At 36.0% G+C, this 18,908-nt stretch overlaps 1 protein-coding gene across 4 annotated transcripts in view; it reads left to right on the plus strand.

Annotated features, from left to right (window-relative positions):
• The first annotated feature begins 3,322 nt into the window (after positions 1–3,322).
• The window catches only part of LOC139753207 (DNA helicase MCM9-like), a 36,744-nt gene continuing 21,158 nt past the window's right edge, over positions 3,323–18,908 (plus strand). For 2 of the 4 annotated variants that reach the window (XM_071669421.1, XM_071669424.1), the window contains exons 1-9: positions 3,323–3,517; positions 4,248–4,341; positions 4,657–4,835; positions 5,288–5,454; positions 7,042–7,182; positions 8,558–8,664; positions 9,313–9,397; positions 11,791–11,922; positions 13,193–13,316. In XM_071669421.1, coding sequence (XP_071525522.1) covers positions 3,445–3,517; positions 4,248–4,341; positions 4,657–4,835; positions 5,288–5,454; positions 7,042–7,182; positions 8,558–8,664; positions 9,313–9,397; positions 11,791–11,922; positions 13,193–13,316 — 1,102 coding nt within the window. In that variant the 5' untranslated portion in view covers positions 3,323–3,444. The remainder of the gene's footprint in view (positions 3,518–4,247; positions 4,342–4,656; positions 4,836–5,287; positions 5,455–7,041; positions 7,183–8,557; positions 8,665–9,312; positions 9,398–11,790; positions 11,923–13,192; positions 13,317–18,908) is intronic. The other 2 variants (XM_071669422.1, XM_071669423.1) reach the window with 2 other exon arrangements.

Below are 18,908 nucleotides of genomic sequence, written 5' to 3' on the forward strand. Positions count from 1 at the left end.
AGCTTAGAGATGAGACCCCGATGCCACACCATCAAAAGCTTTGGATATGTCAAAAGCAACTATACAAGACACTCCAAAATCTTTCAGGGAGGATAACCAGACATTGGTAAGATAGGAAAGAATACATCATCAGTGGATCTCGCCTTACGGAAGCCGTGTGTCGGTTTATTGCAACGTATGGATAAAGTGCTCTAGTTGTCTCAAGTGTCTTTCACCACCCTTATCCAATCATCTGTAATAGTGAAAATCCTCTGCATATAAACATGATCTCGGAAAATGTCACATAAGGCTTCCCCAAAGAGACAGATACCCAATAAATACGGACAGACGTATCACAGAATCTTCTTTAGGTTAAAGTCCTTCATGTCCCTAACATATATTTCAAACTTAGACTCAAATTCAACGTGAAAATTTTCCTTATACAGAAGTCTTTAAGCAAATCTATTACCTTCACAAAAATACCAAAAACTGCAAGTCACAGGTAAGGAAATTTTTTGGCCCAAAAGCATTTTTGCTTTAAAATTGAAATATGACTGCAATTACTATTGTTCTTTATCCTTCTAGGATATGGCGGGTGCTCCAATTTGCCATAGTAAAAATCAGAGAAGGTCAAAGTTCCGGTTCTCTTTAGTAAATTAATCACTGAATATCCTCAAACATGTTAGCATTTCAGACTATGAAGTAAAATTAGAATAAAGATGCCACATTGATATACTTGGAGTCTTTTTGACAATGCTATCTAAGAACTAACCTACACTTGTCCAAAGACGCAGTCGATGTCCTGCAAATAAAATGTTGAAGGACAGTATGAGGTATGAGGAGTGATCGAGCAAGAATAGTGTGAAAGAGTGAGGTGGTAAGAAGAGTATGGTTCTGAGAGCTGAAGAGGGTGTACTGACAAGGTATGGTCATATGGAGAGGGTGTGGACGGGCTTATCTAGACAGTTTTCATGTCAGAAGTGGAGGGAACAAGATGACCAAAGACGAATTGGACGGATGGAGTAAAAGATGCTATGAAGTATCAGGGCCTAAATATGCAGGAGGGTGTGAAGCATGCATGGGATGAGTTAACTGGTGAGATACAGTATACATGGATCGCGTAGCAAGCCATTTGTTTTCTCTGAATCTGAATAGTTTTTGCTGACAGGAAAGCCTACTTGAAATTCGGTTAATCCCCGTGAATCTGGTATGTTGATTCATCACTCATTGCTGCCAGGGTAGCTAAGGAACGGGTACCTCAAGTTTTACCTATTAATGTGAATGATTCATCTGGTGTCTTGGTGTAATGTATTGTAAAGTGCTGAGGTCATCTGCATACGCAGTCACTTTTACGATGTTAGTTATCTTCCTGATCACAGGGAAGTGCTGGGTTCATATTGACCCTTGAGACACTTTTGCTTGTTTCTGCACAGACACTGCCTTGGAGGTCTAATCTATTGTTTGGCTTATAAATGAGTCCAGTCAATCTGGCTCGTACATAAGCCTCTCAAGGCCTCGATATTTCGAAAGCTTTTCACAAGGTGTCAAAGGGTTTTCACTTTTAAATCTTTATTCCTCGGCTTTACTGATTTACCTCCTTGACCTATGAACTAATTCTAATTACTATTGTCACTGATTCCAACGGCGAAACTACTGAGTTCTTTCATCTCTCTCTTTTTGTCAACAGTGATACATCTCTTCCTCATCCTTACTTCTCATTTTAATTTCTTTCTCTACGCCGCAGTGCGGCTTTCATTATTCTCTTTCATTCGACTTCTGTTGACTGTTTCCATTTTTAACGAGGTTATGCAGTACTCAACAAGCCACTACGTGCCAACGGTGCCATGAACATTGTGTCAGAATTAGGCAATCCTACGCTTGGTCGGCTCAATGTCGTCCTTCTTTGTACGGCGAGAATGTTGAACTCTCCCCCTCCATATGTTTTTCTACATTCCTTTAATTTGTCTTCCTAAGAAAGACAGGTTTATAGTCATTCAAAGAACGGGTGACATTTAATATTCTTGTCAAACCCAGACATAGGTAACTTCAACGCCAGTCTCAGTAAGTCTGAATAACATGTTTCTGATACACCTATGTAAATGTACTGTGATGTAAAACTGTTCTTTCCTACCGTGCTCAGCATATTCTATAAACTTCCGTGGAACAAGTCGGTCTAAGACTAGCCTACTGTTGAGTACTGTTGAGTAGCTTTAAGGGACCTGTGTGGCTTGTAAAAAGCTCGTGATACTTTAAAAGTATGTTAGATTATGCTTCTGCTCTTTGCATCTACTTGTAACTTTTGAAAGTATCTTGTGTTATTGCGGTTCTATCTATCTATCTATATCTCTGGCGCCTGTTCCAATTGGAACTCCCTCAAAAGGATGACAACGGCAATGGAGTGTTCATTACTAAAGAACTCAAGTGCCACTTCTTAGCCTTTATTGCCTCACCCTTAACAGGCCACTAACAGAGGGCAAGTCTAGTGCAGTGTTTGCAGAAGCTCCTACCTAATGTTCCTAATTAAAAACTACTATCTAATGCTCCTACCTACTACTTGTACCTAATGTTTCTACCTAAAGCTCCTGCCTAAATGTTCCTACCTAATACTTATGTCTACTGCTCCTACCATTTTGCCAAAACGTAGGGCTAGCACACGGTACTCACTGCAAGAAAATCTAGTTACGAAGAATGAGCTGCAAGTTGTGTTGTCAAGTGTAACATGTCAAGGAGAGATTGTATGTTTGTGAACGTAATGCCAGTAGTCCATGTGGCAAAAAGACAAGACAACTACCTGGGTCAGAGAAGTGCAACATGACAACCTCTAAAGTGATGGCTCAAGAAGCAGGTCACTAACCCTCCTGATACCCAGGCCGGTAGCACTGGTAATATACCTCCCTGGTCGTTGGGTTGGCTGCCTCCCCTACCGCCTACTGCAGTTTTCTCATAATTTTGGGTAATGGGGATTTTGTAATTGCCTTCATACAATTACTACACTTGGCTCAGACTGTCATCTATCACAAGTTTACTATATTGAGAACCCAATTGTACTAACCGTATCTTTTCACAGGCTGATGCGGGTGTGGACATCTCTCTTTATTTTCCCGGTAATTTCAAGTATCCTGACTTATTCAAGTTTGTTAAACAGTTTTGTAATTTTGCATTATGTAACGTCTTTTGATTATGCCAGAGGCCTGAACTTTGTTAGACTCACTAGAAAATTTTAGGGTACTAGAGAAGTAATATATTTGCCTTATTTACTATGTAAATAGGAAAATTGAAGTCATTTTAATTATGTTATATGAATAAATTTTATGAACGGGGTTTCAAGAATGGAGCGGTTGTACTCTCGTGGAGGTTTGTTTACTTCCATCAATCAGCTGATCCCGCCAAATGTAAACGCGTGTTGGGGGGGCAACATAGCCTTCATCATCGTTGAATGGATTTCTAAAACTATAATTTGAATGTATGTTTAAATATTTTCTGACTGATGTGATGGCAACAGGTGAAACTACCCGTCGGAAAAAGATTCGTGCCAAAGGTATGTAAGATAAGTCTTGATCCTTTGATTATCAAGTTTTGCAATGCAATGTATCCAGTGACTTAAATCTTTTTGCTATAAATGATAATTAGAAGTATTGTCAATAAATAGTGCCTTAAATTTGTAATGCTTCAGTGGAGGTATCTTTAGAAAGTAGCAAGAATATAATATAATTTGTTTTTCTTATTTAACATTTATATAATTTGTTGCCCCGTATGGAGGCATTTAAGGCATAGGATTATTATTGTTTTGATAAATTTCCTCTGAGAGGAAGAGTTATTGTTTATTAAGAAATGTTCTGTGTTGTGAGAGGAGAAATAAAGGCAAATAAAAAATTATATTGAAAAGTGAGGTGATCCAATTTTTGTCTTTTGAACTAACCTAGCCAGAGTTGGGTTTGGTTAATGATCATGTTTGGATGAAATTTCTGCTTCACTTTTCTGCATGTTAACAACAAACATTTCTTTTTTAGGAACATTAGACACCTTTTTTACCATTTCTAAGAATTTCATTTTTGATAAGGAAGTAGATTTTATTTTGATGAGAGCGTTTTAACTTGTGGGATATATGAATTTTCTTCTTTGATTTTGTATTATGTAAATGTATATCTCTTGCTGTCATAAGTTTTTGTCATGTTTATGTTACAATTTGTTTCATGTTTTATTGCAAATATTTTTTCTTACAATGGATGGTGAAAGTATTATATGGGAGATTTACATGCCTTGCACAGATGTGTTTGAAGCGTATTTTTTAAAGCATCATCGAGATGATCTTCTGACAGTTTTGGAAGCTGAAGATGAAGATCATTATTCTGTTACTATTAAGTAAGTTTTTTGTACATTTTATGAATTGTTTAGCTATTTGGTAGATTAATTTCAAGGTATCTTTTAAATCCATTTAGATTGGATCATATTTGACAAGACAATATATATATTTTCATTTCTTATGAAAGCTTACTTTGCATTTAATGTATTGATGTTTAGTTTGAGTCCCTGTAATTCTTTAGGTTACAATCAAAATTTTCTCCTTGAAGATTCTATTAAAAGATATGCAAGACTTAAGGCGTGCAAACAGTTGATTAAAGAAATTTATTTTTTTTGAGAGAAATCACTTTTTCTAACAGCACAGTATGTTTTCAGTTTTTTAACTCTGTTTGAAGAACATGTTGAAGTAGCAGAGTCACTTTTGGCCTCACCAGTGAAGCTCTTGCCAGTTTTGGATACTGGACTTCATTGTGCTGCTAGCAAACTTTTGGAAGAAGTTGGAAGGGATAAAGAAGGCCTCTCCATTAAGGCTAATATTCATGCAAGAATAACAGGTAGATTTTTACAATTCTTGTTGTCCACAGTATACTATGCTGTACTCCTTTTCTTCTGATGTAATTACAGGACCCTTGAGAACCCCATTCTTCTTGTTCTGTGTACTTTTAGAAATATTCATGGAATTTTATATGTTGTAGCATATGAAAAATATGTGTTTTGGACTTTTTCCAGCATTACTGTACAGTAATAGCAAAATCCAGTATTTATTCTAACAGTAGTATGAAGTAGTTTTGTAAATGTTGCACTATCTATTTCTTTTCTTATATATTTCCTGTGATAGCCTGAACCATTCAAGGGTGGTAATGTTTTTTCATCTGTTTTTTAAGAGTAAAGAAATGGATCAAGAAATTCAAATTCTAGTCAGAGATTTTCATATGATAAGATTAGAAACAACAATATGTATATTATGTCACCATCATCATAGGTTATTAGATTATCACTATTCCAGGGCTACCAACGTGTCCAGAACTGTTCCGTCATGCTGTTCCCCGCACTTGTGATGTGGGGCGGCTTTTATGTGTATCAGGGACAGTTGTTCGTACAACTGCAGCTAAGATGCTGGAGTACCAAAAGGAATTCATATGTACTAAGTGTAGGCATGTGTTCACTGTTAAGGTAAGAGTTTCAAAAGTATGGTGGTGAAGAAACTCACAATGAAGCAGAAATACTTTAATCCCTTACATTTTGACCCAGAGGCCCTCTTCAGAAAGACTAATATATTACCAGATGCCTCCACACTAACAGTTACCCACCTCTAATAGTCTGATATCATTCTAACGTGTCAGTCTTGAACTCGCTGCCTTAAACACTTTAATATGGTCCCATGGTTCTTTCATCAGAAGTGCCACTCCTTTTCTCTAGTCCTATCACTAACCCTTATCTGTACTCCCTGATCATTCCGAAACCATTGTACCCTCTTCCCTCATAGCATAGTTTCTCTTTTAGCTAGGAGATCCTGGTTTCTTTCATCATACATAGCACCTACATTTCCTTTCTTTTCATCCTGGTTATGACCACACATATTGAGATGCTCTAGCCTGAGTTTTCAAGGACAAAATCCTTGTTTCCTGTCTTCTGTTCCAGTTATGTATTTATTTTTTGATAATTTTTTGTCAGTCTGTATTTACCTAAATGAATTTTTAGCAAAGCTGGATGAGCTATTTCTTTAAATTGTATGTGATTATGTCGACTTTTTGCTTCATAAAACCAGTAGCTTGATAATAATGGAAATAATTTTGGGTAGTCTCATTAAAGGTAATGATTGTGCCTTGATCTGAATCCATAGTATAGGTGGATGTGCCTTTGCTTTACAGCTCACTGGTACTGTCTCAGCCTTTGACATATCATGAATTATTTGTTTATTTAACTAAGAACTATTGCTGTATCTTAAGGTAGTGAAAACTGATTTTTGGTTATTTTCTTTTTCTTTCATACTATTCGCCATTTCCCGCGTTAGCAAGGTAGCGTTAAGAACAGAGGACTGGGCCTCTGAGGGAATATCCTCACCTGGCCTCGTTCTCTGTTCCTTCTTTTGGAAAATTAAAAAAATACAAGAGGGGAGGATTTCCAGCCCCCCACTCCCTCCCCTTTTAGTTGCCTTCTACGACACGCAGGGAACATGTGGGAAGTATTCTTTCTCCCCTATCCTATAGTTTTGTCAAACTATCCTCACTTATACTCTCCATGTGTCAAAACCATTTTAGCACATCCTCTTCAGCTCTCTCAGTCCTACTCTTTTTTTATTACCATGCCTCTCTATACCCTGTCAATTCTTAAGTAAACTCAGTCAACCTCCTCACACAACAAACTGTCCTGAAACATTTCACTTCTAACTCAACCACCCCTCTGCATATTATCTATAGCCTGTGCCTCATAACCATGCAATGTCACTGGGTCTACTATAACTTCAAACACACCCATTTTTGCCCTCCCATATGGTGAACTCTTTTTTTCACATATTCCAGTGTGCTACCAAACCTCTGCCCCCTCACCAACCCTATAACTCACCTGTTTCCATGGTTCCATTCTCTACGATGTATCTGAAATTTAAAAGAAAAAAAACCTGATCACTAGCTTTTACTGTCACTAGCCTTTTGTTTATAGAATGGCCTATAATCCATAGTCGTTAGATTATTATTGATGATTTTAATGTTAATGTTTGAGTTACTCTAATGTCAATGATGATTTGTGCTTGTATCTCAGTCAGATCATGACCAGTATTATCAGCTGAATAAGCCAAACCGTTGCCCAAACCCTGGAGAATGTTACTCCAATAATTTTAACCCTCTTGGTGTTTCTTCACATCCACTGCATACGAAAGACTACCAAGAAATCAAGATACAGGTAAATGCCTTTATTTTATGATAGATATACCAAGATAGTTGCTTTTTCATGTATGTGTTGCACTTTTATGACTGAATCTCACTGACTCCCTTTTCTCACCCATGATTAACCTCATTGATATGCTGTTTTATACTGTTATATTTTTTTTACACATGACCAAAAGATATAGATTATTTGCTTTTATCTTGTGTACTCTAGTTACTAGCATTGCAGCACTAAATGATTTAAAATAGATTATCTAATTTTCGTGTTTTACTCATTTCAATGTTTCAGGTAACAGTTCATGCAATTAGTAATTGAAATTTCAGCTTTCATTCTTGTTCCCTTATAAGATTGGCCATTTTTGTTCCCTTACTGTATTTTTTCCTGCATTCAAGAAGTCATTTTGGTCACCAGGATTACCAATATGATAATTATGACAATGTAACATTTATGGATATGGAGAAAGTATATGATAAGGTTGGCAGTGAGGCCTTGGGGAAGGTTCTACGAATTTATGAGGTAAATGGAAAATCAGTGAATGCAGTTGAGGAAGTTTTACCTGGACAATAAGACATATGTATGAATAGCGAGGAAGGAGAGTGAGTGGTTCTTGGTGAAGATGGGTCCGTGTTAAGGATGGCTTGGGAATAAATCAGAATGGGGAGGATCTGAAGGAAGTGCAGTGTGTAGATACCTTGGACTCTTGGAGTGGTCTTCTCAGTAGTTAGAGCCATGGAGGGTGGGAAAGGGGACATAAGTTCTGGATACATTGAGGAGTGTGTGGAAGAAGATGTCATTGTCTGTTAGGGTAAAGATGAATACATTTAAAGTTATAGTGGTCCCAGATGTGCTGTATGGATTTGAGTCTTTGGCCTTGAGGGCAGAAGATTGGAAAAGTGTGAATGTGTTGGAAATGAAATGCCTAAGAACATATATGAAGTGAAGAGGGTTGATTGCTTAGAGGATGATAGCATAAGAGAAAATTGCAGTTGTAAGAAGAGCATGATTGAGATAGCTGAATGGGATGAGCTGAAATGGTTTGGACATAGGCAGATGATGAGTGAGGAGAAACTTACTGAGAGGATATACATGTCAGAAGTGGAGGGAGCAAAAGGGAGGGGATGATCAAGAAGGAAATGGAAGGATTGATGAAAGAGACTGAGATATCTGTGCTAGAACATTTGCAAGGGAGAGAGGTGTCATGGGATACAGAGGGTATACAGGGCATAGCATTCTGTTAGTGGGCTGAACCAAGGCATATAAAGTGGTAGGGGAATGCCATAGCCATTTCATTTTAGTACTGTTATACCTTTTAAAGGAAGTAAGTGCTCAACCAATCAGCTTATGTAGGTTTTGTGAACATACTTATTGTTTGTATATTTTTTCTTCATAGGAACAAGTACAGAAACTGGTGGTCGGAACTATTCCTCGGTCACTTTGGGTTACGTTAGAAGATGACCTTGTTGATTCATGTAAACCAGGAGATGATGTCCTGATCTGGTGAGTGTATGTGACAGTTGTCTTTTCAACATCATATATAACGTGAAGACTATTTTTCTGTCCCTTTTCATTCAATGCTTATTCAGATAAGTACCTTTGCCCTTGATCAAAAACAATTTCATAATAGTAATATTAGCAATCTGGGGCCCATGTTTCAAAAATCTATGGAGTCTAATATCTGCACAATGCTTAGTCCTGGAGATTATATAATTTTTTTTTTATTCTTCATCTATACTGTAGCATAAGTTTTTAGTTTATATTTTATGTGATTTTCTGTTTCAGAGCTATTTTGTGATCTTTATAAATTTCCTTAAACAAAATACAAAATGTTTCAGACACATTTACTTTGTTTTAACTGAAGCCAGTGAGACTTTTATCAAAGCTGAAAAATATTGTGATTACAAAAATAAATTTGTGTAACTCATATCTGGGAACAGTGAATGGAGGCCATTGTATGTAATTTGTGACCATATGTAATTGAAGATGATGCTGCTATGATATGCAGCATACCATTATGTGCATAATTTATTTATTTATTTATTCATCATCTTCCTTTAAGGCATGCATTTCCTACTTACTGCATTCCTTTTAGTCTGCAATAGTCTCAAAGGTTAATGAATTTTTGTTTCTTCTCCTGTGGCTATCTAGTGGTACTGTCCACAGACGTTGGCGTCCAGTGATGAGAGATTCTAGGCCAGACATAGAACTTGTGTTGAAGGCTAACAACATAACTGTAAGCAAATAATAATTTTGTTGACTTTTTAATGTATAAGGTATATGCAACAAAATATTTGTTTCTCCCTTTGTCTAACAATATCTAATAATACAGTTGTAAGTAGTAGGTCGTCTTGCCTCAGTTGCACATAGAAACTCAAATATGACAAAAAAAGTTGTGATAGAAATATTGTTCTCATCTATGGTTCACTAAGCCATTTTATCATTATAGTTTGCAACCATTTGCATTCTTAGCCTCTAAATATATCATTATTTGCTCCAGTCTTTTCATTTCTAATCCTGAAAACTTTTGTGTGAGTGGTTATCATTAGAAGTTTCTCATTTAGGAGAACAAGCTTAGAGATTAGTCCTTCTGGAGAGCATGGACACACTGTATCAATGTTTCCCCCTTTTCTTTACAAACTGGAAAACTGTTAGTAAATTCAATTATTGATTCATGTGATTGCTGTAATACTTTTCTCCCAGAGTCAGTGATTTATCTACAGTATTCTTTTCACTTTTTGTTTGTTCTTCGTAAATTTTGATACTTTTTTGACCTTCAGCATTCTTGACATTGAAATTGTCTTCAGAATAGAGTTGCTGTTTTGAATCCTCCATTTTACTGTACTTGATCTGATTCTTTTGTTTTTTAGTTGATTTTTCTCAACTCTGCATTCCTGTGGGCAAATCACGTGGAAAATTATTGTTGTTTATTTAAGGCTAAAGCTCAAAGAATGTTTTCATTCACTGCCTTTTGTACCTAAAGGGTTTCATGCGGTGATTTGAAGGAGTGGAATATCCTAGTTATGATGATTTAATGACTGTTTATAAATATCCTGTAGGAAAGTCTTTGAAGGCTTCAGCATTTCAGTGCAACTGCTATGTCTACACTAGTATCAATACCTTTGGTATATTCTCCTTTTTTTTTTCTTTTATACTATTCGCCATTTCCCGCGTTAGCGAGGTAGCATTAAGAACAGAGGACTGGGCCTTTGAGGGAATACCCTCACCTGGCCCAATTCTCTGTTCCTTCTTTTGGAAAAAAAAAAAAAAAAAAAAAAAAAAAAAAAAAAAAAAAAAAAACGAGAGGGGAGGATTTCCAGCCCCCCGCTCCCTCCCCTTTTAGTCGCCTTCTACGACACGCAGGGAATACGTGGGAAGTATTCTTAATCCCCTATCCCCAGGGATAACAAATAATACTGTTGGGACTATTATACTTTCAAACATCCCATCTTTGCTCTGACAGCCTGAGGTTTCTACTTACACATGCTCTTTTAGTGACCCTAGGACTTTAGCTCCCTTCCATTATATGACTCACTTCAGCACCTATGGTTCCAACCACTGCCATGTCCACACACTAGGTACCTAAAGCACTGTCTCCTCCGCACCTCCACATTCAAAACATGCTGTCTTATCCCCCTGCTGCACTTACTTACCTTAATTTTTTCCCATTTAGCTTTCTCCTTTCACAAACTCTCCCAAACTGTCACCAGCTTTTGGAATTTCTTCTGTCACCAAATCTCTGTCTGGAAACAACATATGATTCACCTCCATGCCCTCCACCTCTAGCATACCACAGTGTTACCCTTAACTCTAAAATTTGAGAGAAATATATGTAAAGAAAAGTATGATAAAAAGTGACAGTTGTTCAATTGCAAAATTAATCTCCATCAGTACTCTAAAAACAAAGAAATTCCTATTTCTCTCTTAAACAATTTTCTGATTAATTTATCATGCAGTGCCAACGCGGGAGACAGCGACAAAGTATAAAAAAAAAAAAAAAAAAAAATATTCTCCTATTGATTTTTGTTGTGTTTGGTCATGTAGGTGTTAGCATGGCTCTGGATTAGCAAATTGGCTGGGAAATTCATGCATGTGATCAGAGAATTTGGCACATGCAGACTGTTAAGTGATATGTTTGATCAGGAGTATGAATTTTTTTGTTTCCGAACTTAGGTTTTAGATTTGTTTGGCACTTGTTTTTGATGTTAAAGCACTTGCAGCAGGGAAAAGAAGCTCCATATCTTACGTGTTGTTTTTCTCAGTACGTACTGCCTTTGTTACTATTGAGGCATTCTAGTATTTCTTAATCTATGGTTTTTCTTGTTTATGGTTTTAGTGTTTCTAGGTGGTTGTTACTATGCCCCATTAACATTAATCAATGGTTTTTCTTGGCATTGGTCTTAGTGTTTCTAAGTGGTCGTTTCTATGCCCCATTAACATTTTACCAGCACTTTAGATGGAAGCACTTTAGTTGTAAGCTTAATCATGTTTCAAGATTAGGAAGAATTCTTTACATTCACAAAAACATTTAAGTAGGCTTAATCTTGTGTACTTAAGTCATTTGAAACTTCTTCCTTGTAAGTGCAAATATTTGTTTTAAAAGAGATTTTTTTTATCTCATTTTACTAGGTGCGTAATAAACAACGATCAAGTACTGTGGTTACTGATGAGATACGAGAGGAATTTGCAGAATTTTGGGAACAACACAAATATAATCCACTGTCAGGAAGAAACATTGTATTAGCCTCATTTTGTCCACAGGTAAGGGAGATTTGTAGATCTGTTGTAATGGTTTGGTAATAATAAAGCTAACTAACAGTGCAATTAGTTTCATGGTTCATATCTACCTACAAATTGATTATTGTAAAGGTTTTTTAGCTACATTTCTCATATTTTGACAATTTCATATGTTAATTTCTTTTTAGATTTTGGTTATGTAGAGAAATAGATACACTATTTAACATGAAGGGCACAGTAGAATTCATACATATGGATGTAGTTAGTCAGTGGGATAGAATATCAAAATTATTTGTGAAGATTTAGGAATAAGCAATGGCCAGTGTGAAATGAATTAAGGAAAAGTTTGAGAGTTTTACCAGGTTCTCTTTGATGAATATGGAGTTCTTTCCTCATTTATCTTCTTCACTCAAGATGTATTACCTAAAAAGACCATCGGCATCATTTTTTTAAATTGTGATCCAAAACCAAGAGCTGGTAATATTGAATACTGGAAGTATGTGGGTAGTTGCCTTTCTCCAGCCCCCAGAGATAACAAACCAAGTATATTCATCAGTATTTAGAGACAGAATGGCGAAACATTGTAACAGAACAAAATTATTACCTAGATGATATTCAACTTTTACACACCTGAGAAGTGTAATGAGAGCACCATGACAAGTTAGCTAAGTTTCCCAGGGGTATGAATTTGCAAAATGGGATGGTAGCAAACTGTAGATTTTTAAAGAAAGTAAATGAAAGCCTTTCATAATTCTTCATTTGAATATCCATACTCTGTAACCAAACAGATTATTTCATTCTAAAAGGAGATCTTTATTGGAGACATCCTTCATGCATGATTAGTGCAGTGAGGATCAAGGCAACGATTGTCTCAATCCATTTACTTGGGGAAGACATCCAGTGTAATGAAGACCCTTTCTTTTCATGATTTGGATGTTGGAAGACTATGCTATGCTAATTCCTGCCTCTTTTTTATGCCGAAATGCTTTTTGGTTTCATTCTTTATGACTAGTTTGTATGGTTGCTGAGGTAAAACTAAGTAGTTAGTGCTGCTGTATCTATATCAGGCACTTCTTTTTGATGAAGTCTGAGGCTTGCCAAATCTTGATTGGTGGATGTTTTTGCTTGATGTATAACAGTTAGTTTTGTTTTGCTTTTTATTTATATTCATTTGTATTAAGTAGAAGAACAGGCAATATTCTTGGCTCATGTAGACCACAGCATAGAAAGAAGTCTTTCCTTTTTCAAAATTGATTATCTTATTTTTCATTCTCTCTTTGCATATCATTTATAGGTTTATGGGCTGTATGTGGTGAAGTTAGCAGTTGCTGTTGTGGTATCAGGTGGGGTCCAAAAAGTTGATACCAGTTGTACCAGAATCCGAGGAGAATCACATCTACTGCTGGTAGGAGATCCAGGTAAATAGACTGTAATGGAAAGTGAAGCACTGAAGTTAGACATTAATTACTCCAAATTGTAGATGGAGAGACATAATATTAGATTGAAATATTGTTATGATAGCTTTTATTTTAACACTAATGGTCACAGTCAAAAATAGCAAAGCAGTACTGTAGCATCAAATTTTTTCTGCCCTGTACTTGAGGGTTAGCAAAGGTAGGGACATTAAGATCCAGTAAATGTACATATGAATGGTATGTTTGTATAGTGGATTATGTACAGATAAGTTAAGAAAATCTTAAAAACTTTGAGCAATTTGCTGTAAATTTTTGCATGGAGTGGCATGTTGACGTGCAGAACCAACTCTGTACAAACAAAGCATCAAGGGTTACACATTCTCTTGCAGCAGGGGATACATGGTTGTGTGTGGAATTATATAGGAAACTTGTTTAAGTGAATTTTATTTGCAGGGTACCTAGCTCTGCTTTAAATTTAAGTGTGACATACCTGACTGACATGTAGAATATACTGTTTGTAAATGAATTTTAAGGGGTCTCTAATGACTGCCGGGGGGCATTATAATTGCATCTGTAGATAGACTGGGAACTCATAAGAAAATGTTTTTCCCAAACTGCTCTTTCATTTTGATGATATTTGACTATAACATCAATTGATAGGAAAATCAATTCTTTAGATGTTGTCTAGGACTGTGCATCACTACACCCATGGGGCAGTTAGCTGTTATCTGCATTAAAATGGGAAAACCTTGACTGAAAGTCAAGTTCTGTTAAGTCTTACTTTTTGTTCTTGAAAACACCTACTTATACAGTTTGTTGAATGAGCTACTTCTTTAACTGTAAATGTCAAATTATATATAACTGTCATAAAGGGCCCCATTATTTTATTCCAGGTGTAAAGAAAAATACTTTTACTTAATAAAATAATTATGAGTTAAAAGGGTAAAGTGTATTGACAAAATAAGAATCTGTGGTCAAAATCTAGAAAGTCGTATAATTAAGTGAGTAATTGGCGTATAAATATTAATATAATTAGTTCAGGTGTTAATCAAATGGTTAATCTTAGGAATTATAGTCTTTTGACTCCAAATACTTAATCAGCATATAAAATAATGTCTATTCATAGATTTTCATTAAAATCTGAGGAAGTTGAAAATCTGAGCAAAAAAAAATGCAAGGCCTTGGATTTTTCGTTTTTTTTTTATTTAGATTTTCGTGAAACTTTCAGCATAGATACTTTTTCTTATACTGAATAAGAATCTGTGGTCAAAATCTAAAAATTCCTAGAATTAGTCGAGTAATTAGCGTATGAATTATTACATAATTAGTCCAGGTGTTAATTAATTGGTTGATAATACGAATTATAGTCTTTTGACTCCAAATACTTAATCAGCATATAAGATAGCATGTGTACACAGATTTTCATTAAAATCTGAGGAAGTTGAAAATCTGAGCAAAAAAAATGCACGGCTATATAGCCTTGGATTTTTCTTGACTTTTTTGAAAATTTAGATTTTCTTGAAAATCTCAGCATATATACTTTTATGTATACTGAATATGAATCTGTGGTCAAAATCTATAAATTCGTATAATTAAGCGAGTAATTAGCATATGAATATTAATATAATTAGTTCAGAATTTAATTAAACGGTTAATATTACGAATTATTGTCTTTTGACTCAAAATACTTAATCAGCATATAAAATATCATCTGAATACACAGATTTTCATGAAAATCTGAGGAAGTTGAAAATCTGAGCAAAAAAAAAAAAAAAATGCAAGGATTTTTCTTGATTTTTTTGAAAATTTAGATTTTCTTGAAATTTTGAGAATAAATACTTTATGTATGCTGAATAAGAATCTGTGGACAACATCTAAAAATTCGTAGAATTAGTCGAGTAATTAGCGTATGAATATCAGTATAATTACTGCAGGTGTTATTTAATTGGTTAATATTACGAATTATAGTCTTTTGACTAAAAATACTTAATCACCATATAAAATTATATCTATAAACAGATTATCATTAAAATCTGAGGAAGTTGAAAATCTGAGCAAAAAAAAAAAATGCCTTGGATTTTTCTTGATTTTGTTGAAAATTTAGATTTTCTTTAAAATCTCAGCATAGATACTTTTATGGATACTGAATAAGAATCTGCGGTCAAAATCTAAAAGTTCGTATAATTAAGCGAGTAATTAGCATATGAATATTAATATAATTAGTTCAGAATTTAATTAAACGATTAATATTACGAATTATTTTCTTTTGACTCCAAATATTTAATCAGCATATAAAATAACATGTATACACAGATTTTCATTAAAATCTGAGGAAGTTGAAAATCTGAGCAAAAAAAAAAAAGCAAGGCTATAGCCTTGGATTTTTCTTGATTTTTGAAAATTTAGATTTTCTGGAAATTTTGAGCGTAGATAGTTTTATGTATAATGAATAAGAATCTGTAGTCAAAATCTAAAAATTCGTATAATTAGTCGAGTAATTACCTTATGAATATTAATATTATTAGTCCAGGTGTTAATTAAACGGTTACTATTACGAATTCTAGTCTTTTGACTCAAAATACTTAATTAGCATATAAAATAAGACATATACACATATTTTCATTAAAATCCGAGGAAGTTGAAAATCTGAGTAAACAAAATGCCAATGGATTTTTCTTGATTTTTTGAAAATTTAGATTTTCTTGAAAGTTTGATCATAGATACTTTTATGTATGCTAAATAAGAATCTGTGGACAGCATCTAAAAATTCCTAGAATTAGTCGAGTAATTAGCGTATGAATATTAGTATAATTACTCCAGGTGTTAATTAATTGGTTAATATTTCGAATTATAGTCTTTTGACTCAAAATACTGAATCACCATATAAAATAATATCTATACACAGATTTTCATTAAAATCTGAGGAAGTTGAAAATATGATTTTCTTGAAAATCTCAGCATATATACTGTTATGTTTTTTTTGTTTTTGTTTTTATTTTGCTTTGTCGCTGTCTCCCGCGTTTGCGAGGTAGCGCAAGGAAACAGACGAAAGAAATGGCCCAACCCACCCCCATACACATGCCTTGATTCAATCCACTGACAGCACGTCAACCCCGGTATACCACATCGCTCCAATTCACTCTATTCTTTGCCCTCCTTTCACCCTCCTGCATGTTCAGGCCCCGATCACACAAAATCTTTTTCACTCCATCTTTCCACCTCCAATTTGGTCTCCCTCTTCTCCTTGTTCCCTCCACCTCCGACACATATATCCTCTTGGTCAATCTTTCCTCACTCATTCTCTCCATGTGACCAAACCATTTCAAAACACCCTCTTCTGCTCTCTCAACCACGCTCTTTTTATTTCCACACATCTCTCTTACCCTTACGTTACTTACTCGATCAAACCACCTCACACCACACATTGTCCTCAAACATCTCATTTCCAGCACATCCATCCTCCTGCGCACAACTCTATCCATAGTCCACGCCTCGCAACCATACAACATTGTTGGAACCACTATTCCTTCAAACATACCCATTTTTGCTTTCCGAGATAATGTTCTCGACTTCCACACATTCTTCAAGGCTCCCAGAATTTTCGCCCCCTCCCCCACCCTATGATCCACTTCCGCTTCCATGGTTCCATCCGCTGCCAGATCCACTCCCAGATATCTAAAACACTTCACTTCCTCCAGTTTTTCTCCATTCAAACTCACCTCCCAATTGAATTGACCCTCAACCCTACTGTACCTAATAACCTTGCTCTTATTCACATTTACGCTTAACTTTCTTCTTTCACACACTTTACCAGACTCAGTCACCAGCTTCTGCAGTTTCTCACATGAATCAACCACCAGCGCTGTATCATCAGCGAACAACAACTGACTCACTTCCCAAGCTCTCTCATCCCCAACAGACTTCATACTTGCCCCTCTTTCCAAAACTCTTGCATTCACCTCCCTAACAACCCCATCCATAAACAAATTAAACAACCATGGAGACATCACACACCCCTGCCGCAAACCTACATTCACTGAGAACCAATCACTTTCCTCTCTTCCTACACGTACACATGCCTTACCTCCTCGATAAAAACTTTTCACTGCTTCTAACAACTTGCCTCCCACACCGTATATTCTTAATACCTTCCACAGAGCATCTCTATCAACTCTATCATATGCCTTCTCCAGATCCATAAATGCTACAGACAAATCCATTTGCTTTTCTAAGTATTTCTCACATACATTCTTCAAAGCAAACACCTGATCCACACATCCTCTACCACTTCTGAAACCACACTGCTCTTCCCCAATCTGATGCTCTGTACATGCCTTCACCCTCTCAATCAATACCCTCCCATATAATTTGCCAGGAATACTCAACAAACTTATACCTCTGTAATTTGAGCACTCACTCTTATCCCCTTTGCCTTTGTACAGTGGCACTATGCACGCATTCCGCCAATCCTCAGGCACCTCACCATGAGTCATACATACATTAAATAACCTTACCAACCAGTCAACAATACAGTCACCCCCTTTTTTAATAAATTCCACTGCAATACCATCCAAACCTGCTGCCTTGCCGGCTTTCATCTTCCGCAAAGCTTTTACTACCTCTTCTCTGTTTACCAACTCATTTTCCCTAACCCTCGCACTTTGCACACCACCTCGACCAAAACACCCTATATCTGCCACTCTATCATCAAACACATTCAACAAACCTTCAAAATACTCACTCCATCTCCTTCTCACATCACCACTACTTGTTATCACCTCCCCATTTGCGCCCTTCACTGAAGTTCCCATTTGCTCCCTTGTCTTACGCACTTTATTTACCTCCTTCCAGAACATCTTTTTATTCTCCCTAAAATTTAATGATACTCTCACCCCAACTCTCATTTGCCCTTTTTTTCACCTCTTGCACCTTTCTCTTGACCTCCTGTCTCTTTCTTTTATACGTCTCCCACTCAATTTCATTTTTTCCCTGCAAAAATCGTCCAAATGCCTCTCTCTTCTCTTTCACTAATACTCTTACTTCTTCATCCCACCACTCACTACCCTTTCTAATCAACCCACCTCCCACTCTTCTCATGCCACAAGCATCTTTTGCGCAATCCATCACTGATTCCCTAAATACATCCCATTCCTCCCCCACTCCCCTTACTTCCATTGTTCTCACCTTTTTCCATTCTGTACTCAGTCTCTCCTGGTACTTCCTCACACAAGTCTCCTTCCCAAGCTCACTTACTCTCATCACCCTCTTCACCCCAACATTCACTCTTCTTTTCTGAAAACCCATACAAATCTTCACCTTAGCCTCCACAAGATAATGATCAGACATCCCTCCAGTTGCACCTCTCAGCACATTAACATCCAAAAGTCTCTCTTTCGCGCGCCTGTCAATTAAGAGTCTGTGGTCAAAATCTAGATATTCGTATAATTAAGCGAGTAATTAGCATATGAATATTAATATAATTATTTCAGAATTTAATTAAACGATTAATATTACGAATTATTTTCTTTTGACTCCAAATACTTAATCAGCATATAAAATAATATGTATACACAGATTTTCATTAGAATCTCAGGA

Source organism: Panulirus ornatus, chromosome 14 (assembly GCF_036320965.1).
Source record: "Panulirus ornatus isolate Po-2019 chromosome 14, ASM3632096v1, whole genome shotgun sequence".
Lineage (NCBI taxonomy): Eukaryota > Metazoa > Arthropoda > Malacostraca > Decapoda > Palinuridae > Panulirus > Panulirus ornatus.